This window comes from Nyctibius grandis, chromosome 17 (assembly GCF_013368605.1).
Source record: "Nyctibius grandis isolate bNycGra1 chromosome 17, bNycGra1.pri, whole genome shotgun sequence".
In the NCBI taxonomy this organism is placed as follows: Eukaryota; Metazoa; Chordata; class Aves; order Nyctibiiformes; family Nyctibiidae; genus Nyctibius; species Nyctibius grandis.
The window spans coordinates 274,525-289,264 of NC_090674.1; the positions used below are offsets into that span (position 1 = coordinate 274,525).

Here is a 14,740-nt window from a genome sequence, read left to right on the forward strand (position 1 = left end):
GAGAAAGAACATGCAGAGCCATGTTTGCACAGGACTATTAAAGCTGGATTACAACGAATATTGGCTCACAAGTCATTGTTGGGGCAGTGGAGGGCTACATCGTTAGCTAGGACTGCAAACTGTGACCACAGAGAACCACACATCCTCTGCAGCAGGATTCAGCTTTAGTAGATCCAGAGACAAGCAAGACAAGCATTTGCTCTCGGGAGATGGTGCATAGGCACACCAGTGTCACACTGTGCTCATCATGCTGCAACACTGCAAGAGGACCATTTGTAGAGACTGCAGCTCTGCCTCACTGGCCTCCTCTGCATGTTGCTTCCACCTCAGCACACCATCCCATCAGAGGCATGGGAAAGTGGAGGAGGAGACCCAGGCTCAGCACTCAGGACAGGAGATGGTGAAGGTCTGCCTTGCGATGTAAATGGAATCATAGAATCACAGACTGGTTTGGGTTGGAAGGGACCTTAAAGAACATCTAGTCCAACCCCTCCTGCCACGGGCAGGGACACCTTCCACTAGACCAGGTTGCTCCAAGCCCCATCCAACCTGGCCTTGAACACTGCCAGGGAGGGGGCAGCCACAGCTTCTCTGGGCAACCTGGGCCAGTGTCTCACCACCCTCACAGGAAAGAATTTCTTCCTAATATCTCATCTAAATCTCCCCTCTTTCAGTTTAAAACCGTTACCCCTCGTCCTACCGCACATGCTGAGGTACATGCTGCTCTTGGTTCTCTACATGGAAATCTATAGGGGAGGCAGTTCTAGGTGCTTGGTACTGCTGACACAGCCACCAAGCCAGTTTGACTCATCCACGGGAGAGTCTGTGACCCTTCCAGGGGCAGTGCAAGCAAGACAGACAGTCCAGGCCCCTGTTCTCCTGACAGGTAACACTGCCTGAGGCTGGGTTCCCTCTTGGTAGCCTCAACACAGCCAAGACAAGCTGTAGGGGACACCAGGGAAATTGCAAAAGCCAAGGTCTTCCTGCTAGGCAGACCAGAAGACACAGCGATATGCTTATGTGAAAGGCAATGGCCATGGGACCTGGTGAGGTTGGACTGCTGATGCTACATCGCATGCTACCTACACCGTGGCACAGCCTTTACCTGCACTCCTGCAGTTCTCCCCTTTCTATACTCATTTTGCTGGCCTCTGGCTTGCTCCAAAATTGGAGATATTTGGAGAGCAGAGCTCACAGCTCACTAAATAAGGAGCCCAACACAGAACCAGAGGCATGACTCCCAGCCCCACATGTAGGATGCTGGTAGGATTTAGGGGAGTTGCTGCAATGCTTATAGGCTCCCTGCACCTTGGCAATTTGCTAACAATAAGCTGTAGCCTCTCCACAGCAATCACTGCTGGGGATCCAAGCAGGGACTGTCCCTTGGACTGGTGTCTTGAGTGATGCTGTGGCTAAAAGACATCCCAAGCCCGTTATCAGTTCATCTGCATCCAGTGGCATCCAGCCTGTTCCCACAGTCGTGGAGGCACAGCTATTAATGCCATCCCTGCCTGAAGCTGTCACGTTACGCACCAGACCCCAGGAGAAAGTGTGAATGTATGTTTACACATGCAGCACAGACTGACAAACAACTGAGAGCTGCATTTACATAATCTTTTCTTGAAGAGTGTCATTTTTCCTAGTAAGTTATAGCAATGCAGCCAGCACGCTGCTGCTCTGGCAGGGAGCTGCAGTTCAGTGCCCAGCCTTTTGGGAAATGTTTCCCAGGTAAATGCAGAATCAATAGTGAGTCCTGTGCTGAAACACTACTGATGTTTTCCATTTTCTGAACAAGGCCAAGGTCTGTACAGGACAGAGGTATAAAAAGGTACAAAAACAAGGTATAAAAAGGACAGAAATCCTGAAGCTGCAAGTATAACACGAGGTAAATAGCAACTGAGATTGGAACAAAGCAGGATTATAGCGACAGGTCTCTAGTGAGGGAGGAGAAAGGCGTTGCAGAGGGCAGGCAGCCAGGGGTTAATGAGGGGAAAGAGGATGTACTGGGGTGAGGCAGGGTGTGCATCAAGGTCTCGAGCAGGAATGCTGGATGTGAGGGAGTGCCCTGCAGTACACAGGGGTGTTGGAAGAGGGATGGTGCAAGAGAGGGCATGTTATGTATTGTGTTATATACCTCTATATATAGATACATCTGATATCTGCTAGGTTTCTGGGAACCCTGGGATGGGCTCTAGGAAAGGCACCATGAGATATGAGGGTTCCTGCAGAAGGACAGCACTCTGCAGGACGTGGGTAACTCAGGAAAGGGGTCTCACTGCTGCCCACAAGCTGGGCAAAGTTCAGGAATCGGAGTGGCAAGACAAGGTGTGGGGCAGGGGCTGTGCTGCAGAAGAGGGTGAGGCTTCAGGGGCACATGGAGGGGCGTGTGTTGGATGTTGCAGGAGTTTGTAGCGCATGCACAGGTGTTCACTGCATGGTTGGCACCCAACAGTATGCAGGTCTGGAGAGCACGGACTGTACGAGGCAGGGCAGGGACCTAGGTCATAGGGGACTGGTGGAGGATCTATACAGCATGGAGGTCCTCCTGTCTGCACATGCACACGCCTGCCCGGTTAGGTGGCCTGAGCCCTCCCCACACGCCACAAGGAATGAGTGAACAGGAACACAAACCGAAGAGAGAGCGGACCCCCAGGCCTGGAGGGGGGCCGCGGTACGTACTGTGGCCACTGGTATAGTGCTGCAGCTTGTCGGTGTACTCGGAGTCAGCACGCTCAAAGCCCCGTCTTCTGGAAAGAAAGGGAGTGCTGAGCCCCCACACAGGTCCATCGGGGCTGAGAGACACACTGCAGGGGCATCTCTTTCCCCCTTCACCTTCCTGTCCCCATCCTCCCCTCACCTACCCCTGCCACCCTCTGTCTCTAGTCACCACCCCATTGCACAGCCCCAGTCCCGGGGCATGCACTCAGGCTGACCTACCTGTTGCACACAATAATGATGACGACCACAGCAATGAGGAACACCAGTCCTGCTGCGGAGGAGCCAATGATGAGCGGCAGCTTCTCCTGGACACTGGTCTGGTACTCAGCTGGCATGTAAAGAAGAGGGAAGGGGTTACTGTGGCACGGAATGGGTCTACACTAAGAAGTTCATCAAGATCAGAGCACGGCCCTGAGCACTTCTCACATTTGCATGGCTATTGCTAATGTGCTTCCTGGCATGGTTTTGGTACGGGACAGCTAGTGTTGTCCCAGGCATGGCTCAGGTTGGCTATGGCAGCGGCTGTGCCCCACTAGGAAGGCTGGGTGGAGCTATCCCTTTTGGGTGTGAAAGTTTAGTCCCACAGATGCATGCATGCTGTGCCTTGCTCCTTGGCCTCAGGGACAGAAAACTGGCTTGGGCTGTTTTATTTAGCAGCACAAATCTAGAAAATAGAGGCACAGGTCTGCATTTGTCATCAACAGCTGTGCACATGAAAATCATAAAATTCATTTCCTCTAAATCCAACTGAGTGAACAGGTCCCCATGCCAGAGAAGCTTGGCAGAAATTGGCCTAGTTATTCCCTGCATGGACCACCAAGCGCCCGTGACTCTCTCCAGGTCTTGCCAGGTTGAATAAATGCATGTGATTTGCCAAGGCACCCCTGAAGGGACTAACAGCAAGAGGACCAGCACTGCTGCCAGTGCATCTCCATCGTGTTCAAGTCTCTCTAGGCCCTGTGTCACCTTCATGCAGAGGCAGCTGAAGACTCACCTTCAGTCATGGTCTGGAAATACATCTTGCCACTATACCGGCCATACCCGGCCACAGTACGTGCCCGCACCTGGAAGACGTAGATGGTGCCAGCTTTGAGGTTTTGCACTGCCACGGTGTTGGTGGGGCTCTTCACTGTTGTCGAATTTAACTCGCTCAGATCCTGCCAAGAAAATTAAAATCCATCATCAGAAAAATGAGTCCAGAATCAAGTGCTGTATTTCTAGAAGGAGGAAGTGCAGGAGACCAGGGTAGCATGGGTGGAGAGACCACCATGGGCCTGAACAAACAGGTCATTCCTCTGAGCCTGCCTCCCAGCAGGGAGACAAAGAAGCAGGAATGGGAGTATGAATATTCCTGGGCTACCCACCACCTCTCAGGAAAGGCTCTGATGAAGGTGTTAGCTAGAAACCTCAGGTCGCTTCTCCAAGCCTTGAATTCAATAGGTATGGGAACTGCTTCCCTCTTCTGTGCCCACCTTCTCTCAGCACTGTCCTTCTTTCTCACCCCCTCCTCCTGTGCCTGATCCAGCCTCAGCACCCTCTCCGTTTGCTCTTTCCTATCTCCCTTTGCCTATGCTGAAGATAAAGTCCACCTGAACACAGGGTTTTGGACCTTGGGAGAAGTACTGCTACCATCCCCCTGCCCATGGTCTGCTTTACCAGGAACCATGGCTAGGTTTTCAAAGCTGGGGAACCGAAGAGCATATTTAGAAGTGACAATGAGACTACTTCCAAATTTCTGTCCCACCACTTGTGTGCAGTTTTTCTAGCTGTGGACTTAAGCAGTCATATCATAACAGTATAGATGGTATTGCACTTGTGTAGGTGATGGATCCATCGCTACCCTTAGTAATTATGCCCTTAGCTGAGCATCCAGAAGCACTAGTGGATGGGCCAGGATCTCCTTGTGGTAGCCACTGTACAAGAGAACAGACAGTCTCAGTCCGCCCCATGGACATGGAGAAACAGGTCAACAGGGGAGGATGAAAGAAGGTACTGAATGTGGTGCTTCCTATGATCAGGGCAAGGTGTCCAGGTGCCTGACAGCCATGAAGTCCTGAAAGCCAGTACAAAGCAGCAATATATGCAAATAGCACGATGTTTCTGGAAAACAGAATAAGCTTGGGAAAGCCAAGCTGTCAGTATGAGCCCCCATAAAAGGAGGCACAGGCACCAATTTTTGAATCAAATTTCTGCAGCTACATTGAAAGTGTTCATCCTTTCTGGTAACACCTCTGATCTGGCAGGTCAGGCTGCCTTGGCAGGATCACTGGTTGGAACAGATAAGCAGCTGACAGCTAAAAATCTGAGCTGGCAATTTTACAAACGAGTCCCTGAGATCTGCTAACTTCAAGTCACTGCAAAGGACTCAGCAAGCCTAAGAACTCCCACCCCACTCAGACTCACCAGCGAGGTGAGATAACCTCATGAGAACTAGGCAGGGACTGGCAGAAAGAAGTCACACATAGTTTGTGCAATCCCATCAAGTGGGACTGAGGCTAATCAAGGGACTGGCCTTTTGTCTCGGCTGTGAAGCTCCACTGGGGGGCATGGAGGGTTTTCTTCTTGTCCCGTGCTACAGTGAGATCAGAATGAAACTCCCAGTGAGGAGCAAAGCATCCAACTTCTTCTGCAGTGGACTTCTGAAGGATAGAGGGTCTCAAAGAGGCAATCAGGCAGAAGGTCCCATCTTGTGATGAACCAAGGTTTCCTCACACAAAGGTGCAAGTTGCACAGGCTGTTGCTCTCATGCTGTTTTGGCTGCCTGCAGGCAACAGTGAAGCAGAAGTCAATGAAGAGTCTTGCACCCATCTTTGCACACCCTTTGCCTAGTGGGGGCTGTCTCCTCAGACTCCTCAGCTGCTGGACACAGGATGAGTTAGAGGTTGTCTTGCCCACCAATAAATGGTGGAGCTTGCCTTTGGGGGCAGCTGGTCTCCTTCCTTTTCCACTAGCCACAGTGCTAGTGATCTGGTGACTTTGCTTTCATGTTCATCCACTTCTGAGAACAGTGCTGGTGCCTTCACTCAGAGGATCCTCTGCACAGCAAGAAGCTGTGGTACCAGCAACAAGAGAGGCCCACAAAGAACAGTCATTCACTATGGGGCTTCGTAAGCAGACCATGTTGAACCAATGTTCTCCTCATGTTCCTGGGAGACCCTGGTGCTTTCTCAATTAGTCATCGTGCTGCAGCAGAATTGCAAGCACAGTGGCATTTGCAAGATGGATTATACTCATGATCCAGGTTTGTGCAGACTATTAGCCTCACAGATGCAAAGCAGCTGAAAGACAACATTCATGGAGTTAATTTCTTCTTGTATTAAGCTTTTGGCTGAGCAGTGCTCTGGTGTGGACTGCTGGTAAGAGTGGTCTGGCAGGAACTTGTTTCGCCAAGTGTGCAGTCAATCTCAGAGGCTTGGAAATGCTGGTGGCACATCATTCTGCAGGGTAATGCAGAGCAGTTCTATGAATGCCCAGAAGACCTCCACTATTAACATTGTTCGGGAACAGTTTTCTCTTCTAAAAACTACAACATCAGTTTTATCCATCTGGACCTGGCACTGAAGGTGCCTGGGTATCATTGGGGTGTTTGGGAATTAGACTAATGGCAAAGAAAAGCTCAAGTACAGGTACACAGACAAGAAAGATCAAGAAAAGATGAGCACGCAGAAGACTGATTGCCTTGTTTGCCTGATCAGGCCTCAGCACTCCTTTGGACCTTTCCCAGGCAGGCTAGAAGTGAAATAGGTCAGGAAGTGTTTACAGTTTTAGTGATCAAGGGCTTGGATGAATCCTCCCAGGCCCTTGAATGGCACTAACAACACAGTTGTTTTAAAATCATTTGTCCAACTGTTTGAGGGAGCCTCATCTCTGCTCCTGGAGGACTTTAAACTGAATGCAATGGGCATGCTTACAAGACAGGTTATAGCCTGGGAAATTGATGTCTGTCTATCGCAGGAAGGTATGCTCATGTCCATGCTCTCCTATAATCCCAGACCACAAGGAAAGAGCATTTACACCTCTCCACCCTCCCTTATCAGACCTATTCCTTCCTCTTGGCATATTGCTCAGACATCACCTCTCCAGCAATTCACTTCAAACACTTCTCCCCTTTCACCCCTCTGGGCTTCTCCACCAGGTACAGGGCATACCAGGTGGTTTAAAGTCCAAATCCCTTTTCTGTTTCTCACAGCTTGTTTTTTTGCAGAGGTTTGGTGGTTGTTTGTTTTTATTTTCCCCTGCTAATTTTGGTTTGACTTTGGAAATCCTAATTCAAAATAACACACTTATTTTCTCACAGGTTTAATTTTGAGTCCTCATGTGGTTTCCCTTCCCCTGAGCCATATTTAACCTGAAACCAAAGTCTGATCAACAAAGAAAGAGTTTCTTGAAACATGGATAGTCTGTGAAACGCTCGAATGATCTGTAAAAATTGTTTCTAAAAAGTCATGTTTTACCAGAAAAAAAAAAAAAGCCAAAGAAAAACGTCAACCGACTTAATTTGGCAGACAGCTCCTCCGCGTCTGCACAGCAGCAATCTGCTGTGGTTCCTGAAGAAAATAGGCCCACACGTACAAAGCTAGTCCAAGGCTGTGTGCCAAATCATCACACACATCTGAATTTCGGCTCCCATGGGATCGAGTACATTAGGAGGGATGCTCAGATGTGGTAACAGGGTCCTGCCGGCCACTCTGGGGGTCGATCCATGAGGTCCACAGCTCCCAGACTCTCATGGGGAACACCACTTGTGGGGAGATCTCAAGAGCATTTGCCCTCCTAGACAGGTATCCAATCAAGTGTGGTGTGGTAAGAGTGTCTGGATGCCTCTCACAAAAAAAACTTGAGCCCCAGACAGAAGCAGTGTGGACCCTGGGCAGGGACTGGGACTGCAGGAAAGCTATAGCAGGGCTCCCTGGCAAGCTTTCCTCTTAATCTTCTTGATCCCACAGTTTTCCACAGACAGAGCCCCCTCCAAGCGTTTGGGGCAGCATGGGGGGAAGGGGCATCCCAGCTCTCACTCCATCCTGGGGACAGCTGGGAAACACCAGGCAGCAGCTTTGGCCCCAGGCTTGGGGATGCTGGTGTCCAGCACTGCAGACTAGAGACCACGAAAGTCCTCTGAGCCAGCCCAGGAGCAGTGCTTCCAGCTGTCCTTGGTACAAACCCTGGTGACATCCAACTCTGGGGATCACAGAATCATAGAATGGTTTGGGTTGGAAAGGACCTTAAAGATCATCTAGTTCCAACCCCCCTGCCAGGGGCAGGGACACCTTCCACTAGACCAGGCTGCTCAAAGCCCCATCCAGTCTGGCCTTGAACACTTCCAGGACGCTGGGTTCCTGCCAGAAGCTCCTGGGCACCACGAAGGCTACAGCCAGCTCTACTCCCACCTCCAACACCAGCTGCCACAGGTCGCCTCTCCCCTACTCTTCAGCCCTCCAGCCAACCCATACCCTTTCCCCAGCGTTGGTTGGAGACATCAAAGGACTGTTGCGCCTCTGAAAACATTTGCTTTGGTGACAGAACTGGGCACAAGGGATGGGCTGAATGTCTTCAAACAATTACAAAATGGGTAACTTAAGGCATACCCTAAACCCAATCATTTTGCATAACAAGGAGAGCTAATTATTCTCTGCAATGCTTTACACTGCAGTGGGTTTCCAGTTCCCACACTCTGGGATGAGTTTGGCAACTTTGGACAAAAACTACTACGCCCTTTCTAAATGAAGACAACACTCACTTTTTTAATAAGACAAACATTGCCAGGTGCCTCTTGGAGGTAAAAAAAAATACATTAAGGAGAGGATCATAGAGAGTAGACACGTCATTCAGTGTTTGCGTAACAGTCTGCACTGATTTGCTCTAACTACATGTGAAAGAAAATCATCATGTTGCCTCTGCACAGGCATTTTTAATAGCATCTAATAATAGCAATGTTATAAATAACCTGTGAAATGGAAACAAAAATATACCTTTGTTTCAGGTATCGTGAACAGCTCTTTTCCGTTAACGCTAAAACACTTATTCCAATTTTGTTAAATTTAATTTATGTCTTTATCTAGAAGAGAATCAATTCAAAATGAAGAGCCAAAACTCTTTTTATACAAGATGCATATGCTGCTATTCTTACATTTGAACTGTTTTCATGCTAATACAATGTAATTTTCTACTGGGAAAAAAAATTCCACCAGAAGCAACTTAACTAGCTCCAGAGATATATTCTGAGCATTCAGAAGCACATGGGACAGTTTGCAATGAAACATTTTGGAAGAAAATTGCCTCTGTACACACTGGCAGTCGAGTGAGAACACACCTGGGATGTGTCACACACCCCATCCAAATTGCAGTATTGATGGGAAGCAGGGGAAGAGCACAGCATATCCAAAGCTGTGCATTTTGGGACTGCGCCCAGGGACCAAGTAAATGGCTTTCAATTGCAAAACTCAGCACTGCAATGAGATTCAGCTCTGCCAAGCAGGCAGAGAAGGATATAGTGTCACTGCATTGTTGAAAATGCAAAGGGCTCTCAACTGGCCAGCCAAAGCATATGAAGACCTTGGCTTGACTACTGATGGATCAGACCTTGAGTGTGCAACTGGGAGTTCAGGGTAAAGGGTAATACACACAGAGGACTTTGGGGAGAGACAAATCCACTGCCATTGGCCAGGCCCTGCCTCTAGCTCTTGGTTATTCCACTTCTTTTTTAACCTGTTTCCAAATCCTCTGCGGTTTGCATGCTGTGGGACTAAGCTTTGACCCAGTGATCCCTTTCTGAGAATGACATACATCTTGGTTGGGGAAGAGACAAAGACATGCCTGTCTTCTTCAACCAAAGCACCAACAGAAGACATACCAAGAGGTTCAAATGATTCTGACCCTCCACTCCGCTCTGGTGAGACCCCACCTGCAGTACTGCATCCAGCTCTGGGGTCCGCGGCACAAGAAAGACATGGACCTGTTGGAGCGGGGCCAGAGGAAGGCCATAAAAATGATCAGAGGGGTGGAACAGCTGGCCTATGAGGAAAGACTGAGAGAGTTGGGGTCGTTCAGCCTGGAGAAGAGAAGGCTCCAGGGAGACCTTCTAGCAGCCTTCCAGTACTTAAAAGGGACTTATAAGAAAGATGGGGACAGACTTTTTAGCAGGGCCTGTAGCAATAGGACAAGGGGCAATGGGTTTAAATTAAAGGAGGGTATCAGACTAGATATAAGGAAGAAATTTTTTACAGTGAGGGTGGTGAAACACTGGAACGAGTTGCCCAGAGAGGCTGTGGATGCCTCATCCCTGGAAACATTCAAGGTCAGGTTGGACGGGTCTCTGAGCAACCTGGTCTAGTTGAAGATGTCTCTGCTTATTGCAGAGGGCTTGGACTAGATGACCTTTAAAAGTCCCTTCCAACACAAACTATTCTATGATTCTATGATCCCATTCTGAGAATGACATACATCTTGGTCAAGGAGGAGATGAAGACTTCCCTTTCTTCTTCAACCAAAGCACCAGCAAAAAAATATAACAAGAGTTTCAAATACCACGACAGAGAGCGCCTCAGCATCAGCTCGTGGGGCTGCTTGTGTTGTCCTCTCTGCCAGGGCTAGTGCTCCACCTGAGAGCCTGCTGCCGTGAAAAGCATTGCCTGAGCGTGACTTGGGCCACTTGTCCCCCTGATCAGGGACACGCTGTGCCCTAAGCTTTGATGATCGGGCAAGCAGATGCTCACCTTGTGGTTGGCTGCAAAGACTGGCCACGAACGGCAACCTCTCCTTTAGACAAAAATTCCCTTTATTTACAGCCTCCCCCAGAAAACAGAGTGGAGGGGGAAGAGAGAAAGAGAAGAGAGAAAGTAAGAGAAGGAGAAGAACTCCCTGAAATCTTCTGTCTCTACTTTGAGGGTCCCCAGGGAAAGGACACCTCTTCCTTTCCAGATCTGTCTTGTTACCTACTCATCCATCTTGCCATATATTCTGGGATCATTTCCAAGGGTCAAATAAATGGCTGTGATTTATGCAATATAGGTCAGGACCTATTTAACAGCTTACAAAGAAGCTCCCCCCCTCCCCATTCTCCCTCTGGCTCTTGGTGATGAGAAAATAGGTCACGGGCAGGCAGTGGGGGGGATTAATCATTTCTTCTGGCAACTGCTGGGAAAAATATTTTCAGTTTCATTTAATCATAAAGCTTTTTAATTAGTTAGTTTGCAATTTTTAATGTATAGTTTATAAGCTCTTGTGTAAGGGGGCAGATTCCTGGAAGGAGAAATCTCCTGCTCCCCACCTCCCCCAGGAAGCACAGATGAAGTTCACCAGCCAGATAGAGCTTGGCAGGTCCTGGACCAACATCAACATGGACTTTGGGTCTCTCAGCAGCCACACAATTCCAGCCCCATGGGATGGACACCCTGGCACAGCCCTGGCTTGCAGTCCCTCTGCTTGCCTGGGCAGGGGGGAGGTGGAAGGGGCAAGATCCTCAGAGATGAAAGAGCCAGAGCTGCAGGACCCCTTCACATCAGCCTGCCCCAACTCCATAGCTCAGTGTGTACCCTCCATGGGAGTATGGGACAGCTTGTCCCTGGTACAACACCTGGGTAAAGCAGTTCAGGCTCCTGCACACAGACGCCAAACTCACCTTTGGTGTAAATGCACTGACAGACAGTATTACACAAAATCTCAAAGACTGGACACTCACCTAGTGTGGTCTAACCTCAGATTAGATGCTCTGTGACATCCCTACCATCCCCATTCCCCACTAATGCCCCAGTAGGGGAAAGGAAAAAATTAGACCCTGGCCCCTGGCTACCCAGCTCTCCCTGTATTGGGTCCACCTGCCACAAGTGCTGGAGAGGTGAGGGGAGGAGAAGTTCCTCCTGAAAGACCAGCAGATTTTCCACACTTGCAGTGTCTATACAGGGTCACTGGAACCACCGCTGAACTCCAAAGGGTTGACAGTCACTGCCACCCACATGGCCAACCACAGCAAGAGAAGTAACCTATTGATCAACCAACTGCTGTAGCCGATGTTGGGCCCTTACGCAAAGCTTTGCACCACCTCCTCTCCCAAAAACCCGCGGCTGAACCCTGCCAAGGTCCCGCAGTACCTTCTCATAATATTGCAGCTCATAATCCAGGATGACTCCGTTGGGTTGGTCAGGCTGAGACCATGAGAGGGTAATGCTGTCCACGGTGCGGCTGACCTGGTGCATGATGGACACAGCTGAAGGAGCTGGAAGAGAGAGCAAGAGAGAGGCCTCAGTCAGACACCTACACGGGCAAGACCCGCATCCCCTAGCTGGAGGCAGGCAGGTGTATTGTTGCTATTTGGAGCTACTGAATTCATTTCCAGCAGTGGCAGGGTTGTCCAGGGGTCAGGAGATCCCACCTCTTGCTGTTTGTAGAGAGCAGTTAGGGAAGAAAAAAATGTTTCCACGGCTCACTAAGAGTTTGTAATTAGAAACCATGTAGGGCAGTGTCTCGAGCAGGAAAACAGATCATTCCCAGGCAAAACGAGACCAGGGTTGGAGGAAACACAGCCTTGTTACCCTAGAAAAAGCACTACCAGCCCAGCAACATGCAATCCTCCCTGCTTGCCATGGGGAAATAGGGGGTTTTGTACTTTGACATTTGCATAGAGAAGCTTCATAAGGCACAGGCAGACGCAGGAAGCAAGCAGCTCCTCTCCGCCTCGGTGTGCTGGGTCTGCAAGTTGCACATGCCAATCAAGGGAGGTGCATACAGCAGCCTGAGCACGCAACGCAAACCTGACCTGACATGCTGACAATGGTGAGTCGCCCGCCTCGGCAGAGTGCCCTGGAAATAGCACACCCACAGACACCACTTGTCCCACTGAGCACAATGGGACCTTCCAGCAGCTCCCTAGACAACCCAGCCAGCTGTCCACCCCTTGTGCTGCCCTGCATTGCCTACGAGGCTTGACACATGGCCAGGTAGGAACAGTGCGGTCTCAGCTGGTGCCACTCCGTGGGAAAACTGTCCTCCAGGGACCTGTGCTAACAAGTCCATGGGGCAGGGACCACAGTGCGGAGCTGTCACCTTCCTGGGAAACTCTGACCAGGTCTGATCCTGCTTGCTGTGGACTGGGGCAGGTGAGCAAGCAGCCTGGACTGCTTTTAATCCGGTTGGCTCAGGTATTGATAGCAGAGATGCCACAGCCTACAGCCCCCCACCCTTGCTGGAGGGGCTGACACTGTTCTACAAGTACCTGAAAGAAGGGTGTAGCGAGGTGGGGTCAGTCTCTTCTCCCAGGTAACAAGCGATAGGACAAGAGGAAACAGCCTCAAGTTGCACCAGGGGAGGTTTAGATTGGATATCAGGAAAAATTTCTTCACTGAAAGGGTTGTCAAGCATTGGAACAGGCTGCCCAGGGAAGTGGTGGAGTCACCATCCCTGGAAGGATTTAAAAGCCGTGTAGATGTGGTGCTGAGGGACATGGTTTAGTGGTGGCCTTGGCACTGTCGGGTTAATGGTTGGACTCGATGATCTCAAAGGTCCTTTCCAACCAAAACGGTTCTATGATTCTATGACACACACAGATGCCCGTGCTGCTTCCTCTTCACTGCCTCCGAGACCCGTGAGCTGAGCACGTGTCCTCGCCCACCCTGTGCCCAGTCTGCTGACGGCACTGCCAGCACAGCCTCCACGGACATCAGTCCTGAGGCCATCCCAGACCTCACTCAGTGCCAGCCCAGCCTTGGAGAGTGCTAACTCCAGCACAGCATTAGCCCTGGCACGCCTGCCAGCACAGACTCACTGCCTCAGCAGCTTCAGGGCAGAGGGGAAGCCTCAAGGGTGGGAGAGGACTGGAAAGTGGTAGCGAGAAAGCTTCCCCATCGCTTGCATGCCAGGCCTGGTTACAAATGGATGCAGAGGCTTGCACTCAGAAGGGCTTTTACCAGGTCCAACCCTTTCAATATTTCATGGAAGAACAACTCATTTGACAGCTCTGAGAAAGAGCTTGGAGGAGCGGCACACAAAGCAAAGCACCTCTCGCCCATCTCCAGTCTGGTTTCCCTTGGCATCACGAGCAGCGACAGAAATCGTGCCAGCTGAGGATTGCAGACACAGCAGTGGTAGGACTGTGCTACTTGGACTAGCATGGCTGCAGCGTGTTCTTGCACATTACAGTAATGAATCACAGCTGAGCAACTCCTCTCAAAGTATACCAACAAAAGCCATTTTCTAACCCATCATCTTTGCCTCCTCACTTCACTACTGGTTTTCTGGATTCAGAACAGTGTAGCTCCCAGGATGTTCAACACCTGTGTGCCGAGGGGAGTAGGGACCGGGTATGGGTAAAGTAAAATCTGCCACCGCACTGCTGCACCATGTCCCTTCATCTCCCTAGGTTTCCCCACCCTTGAAGGAAGGTGCAATGTGGGTCAGCCTCAGCAAAGTGTTGGCGATCTCTGGTTTTGTCCAGCACTTACTAAAATTGAACAAGGGCAGAGAACTTCCATCACTGGAAGTGTTCAAGGTCAGGCTGGACAGGGCTTTGAGCAACCTGATCTAGTGAAAGATGTCCCTGTCCATGGCAGGGGGGTTGGATGATGATCTTTAAAGGTCCCTTCTGACCCAAACCATTCTGTGATTCTAACAGATCCTGAGACCCAAGCCTCACCTCCTCCCAAACACCAATCCCTCCATCCGTTTCTGGTTAAGCCAAGCCCCGTTACCCACCAGTGTGAAACTCTCTGTATCATCTCAGACCTCCCCTTGCTCTGTGGCATACAGCACTGCTTCCCTCCTGCCTTAATGTCCCAGTCCCACCGCTTCAGGGCCTATATATACAAACTTCTGGGATTAGTTTCTTATGCTGGGGTTAGGATAAAACACAGGTAACATTTCTGGAGCCTGTCAGTGCTTGCCAGAGCTTGCTGCTTCCTTGTCAACATAGATTTCATAGGACATCTGCAATCTCTAAGACAAATATTTCTCTGTGGAGAAAGGCCTTGGAAGGAAGATGTGACCAAGCTACAGATGGCCCTGCAGCAGGGATTGGGACTGGACTGAGATGAGT

General features: G+C 50.1%; 1 protein-coding gene across 5 annotated transcripts in view; it reads right to left on the reverse strand.

Moving 5' to 3' along the window:
* EPHB2 (EPH receptor B2) overlaps positions 1-14,740 on the reverse strand; it is a 135,662-nt gene that overhangs the window by 15,028 nt on the left and 105,894 nt on the right. The window contains exons 6-9 of one of the 5 annotated variants that reach the window (XM_068414792.1): positions 11,805-11,929; positions 3,713-3,875; positions 2,938-3,046; positions 2,680-2,747 (exon numbers count right to left, since the gene is read on the reverse strand). In XM_068414792.1, coding sequence (XP_068270893.1) covers positions 2,680-2,747; positions 2,938-3,046; positions 3,713-3,875; positions 11,805-11,929 — 465 coding nt within the window. Of the gene's footprint in view, positions 1-2,631; positions 2,748-2,937; positions 3,047-3,692; positions 3,876-11,804; positions 11,930-14,740 lie in introns of all 5 variants that reach the window. The other 4 variants (XM_068414793.1, XM_068414790.1, XM_068414795.1 and 1 more) reach the window with 4 other exon arrangements.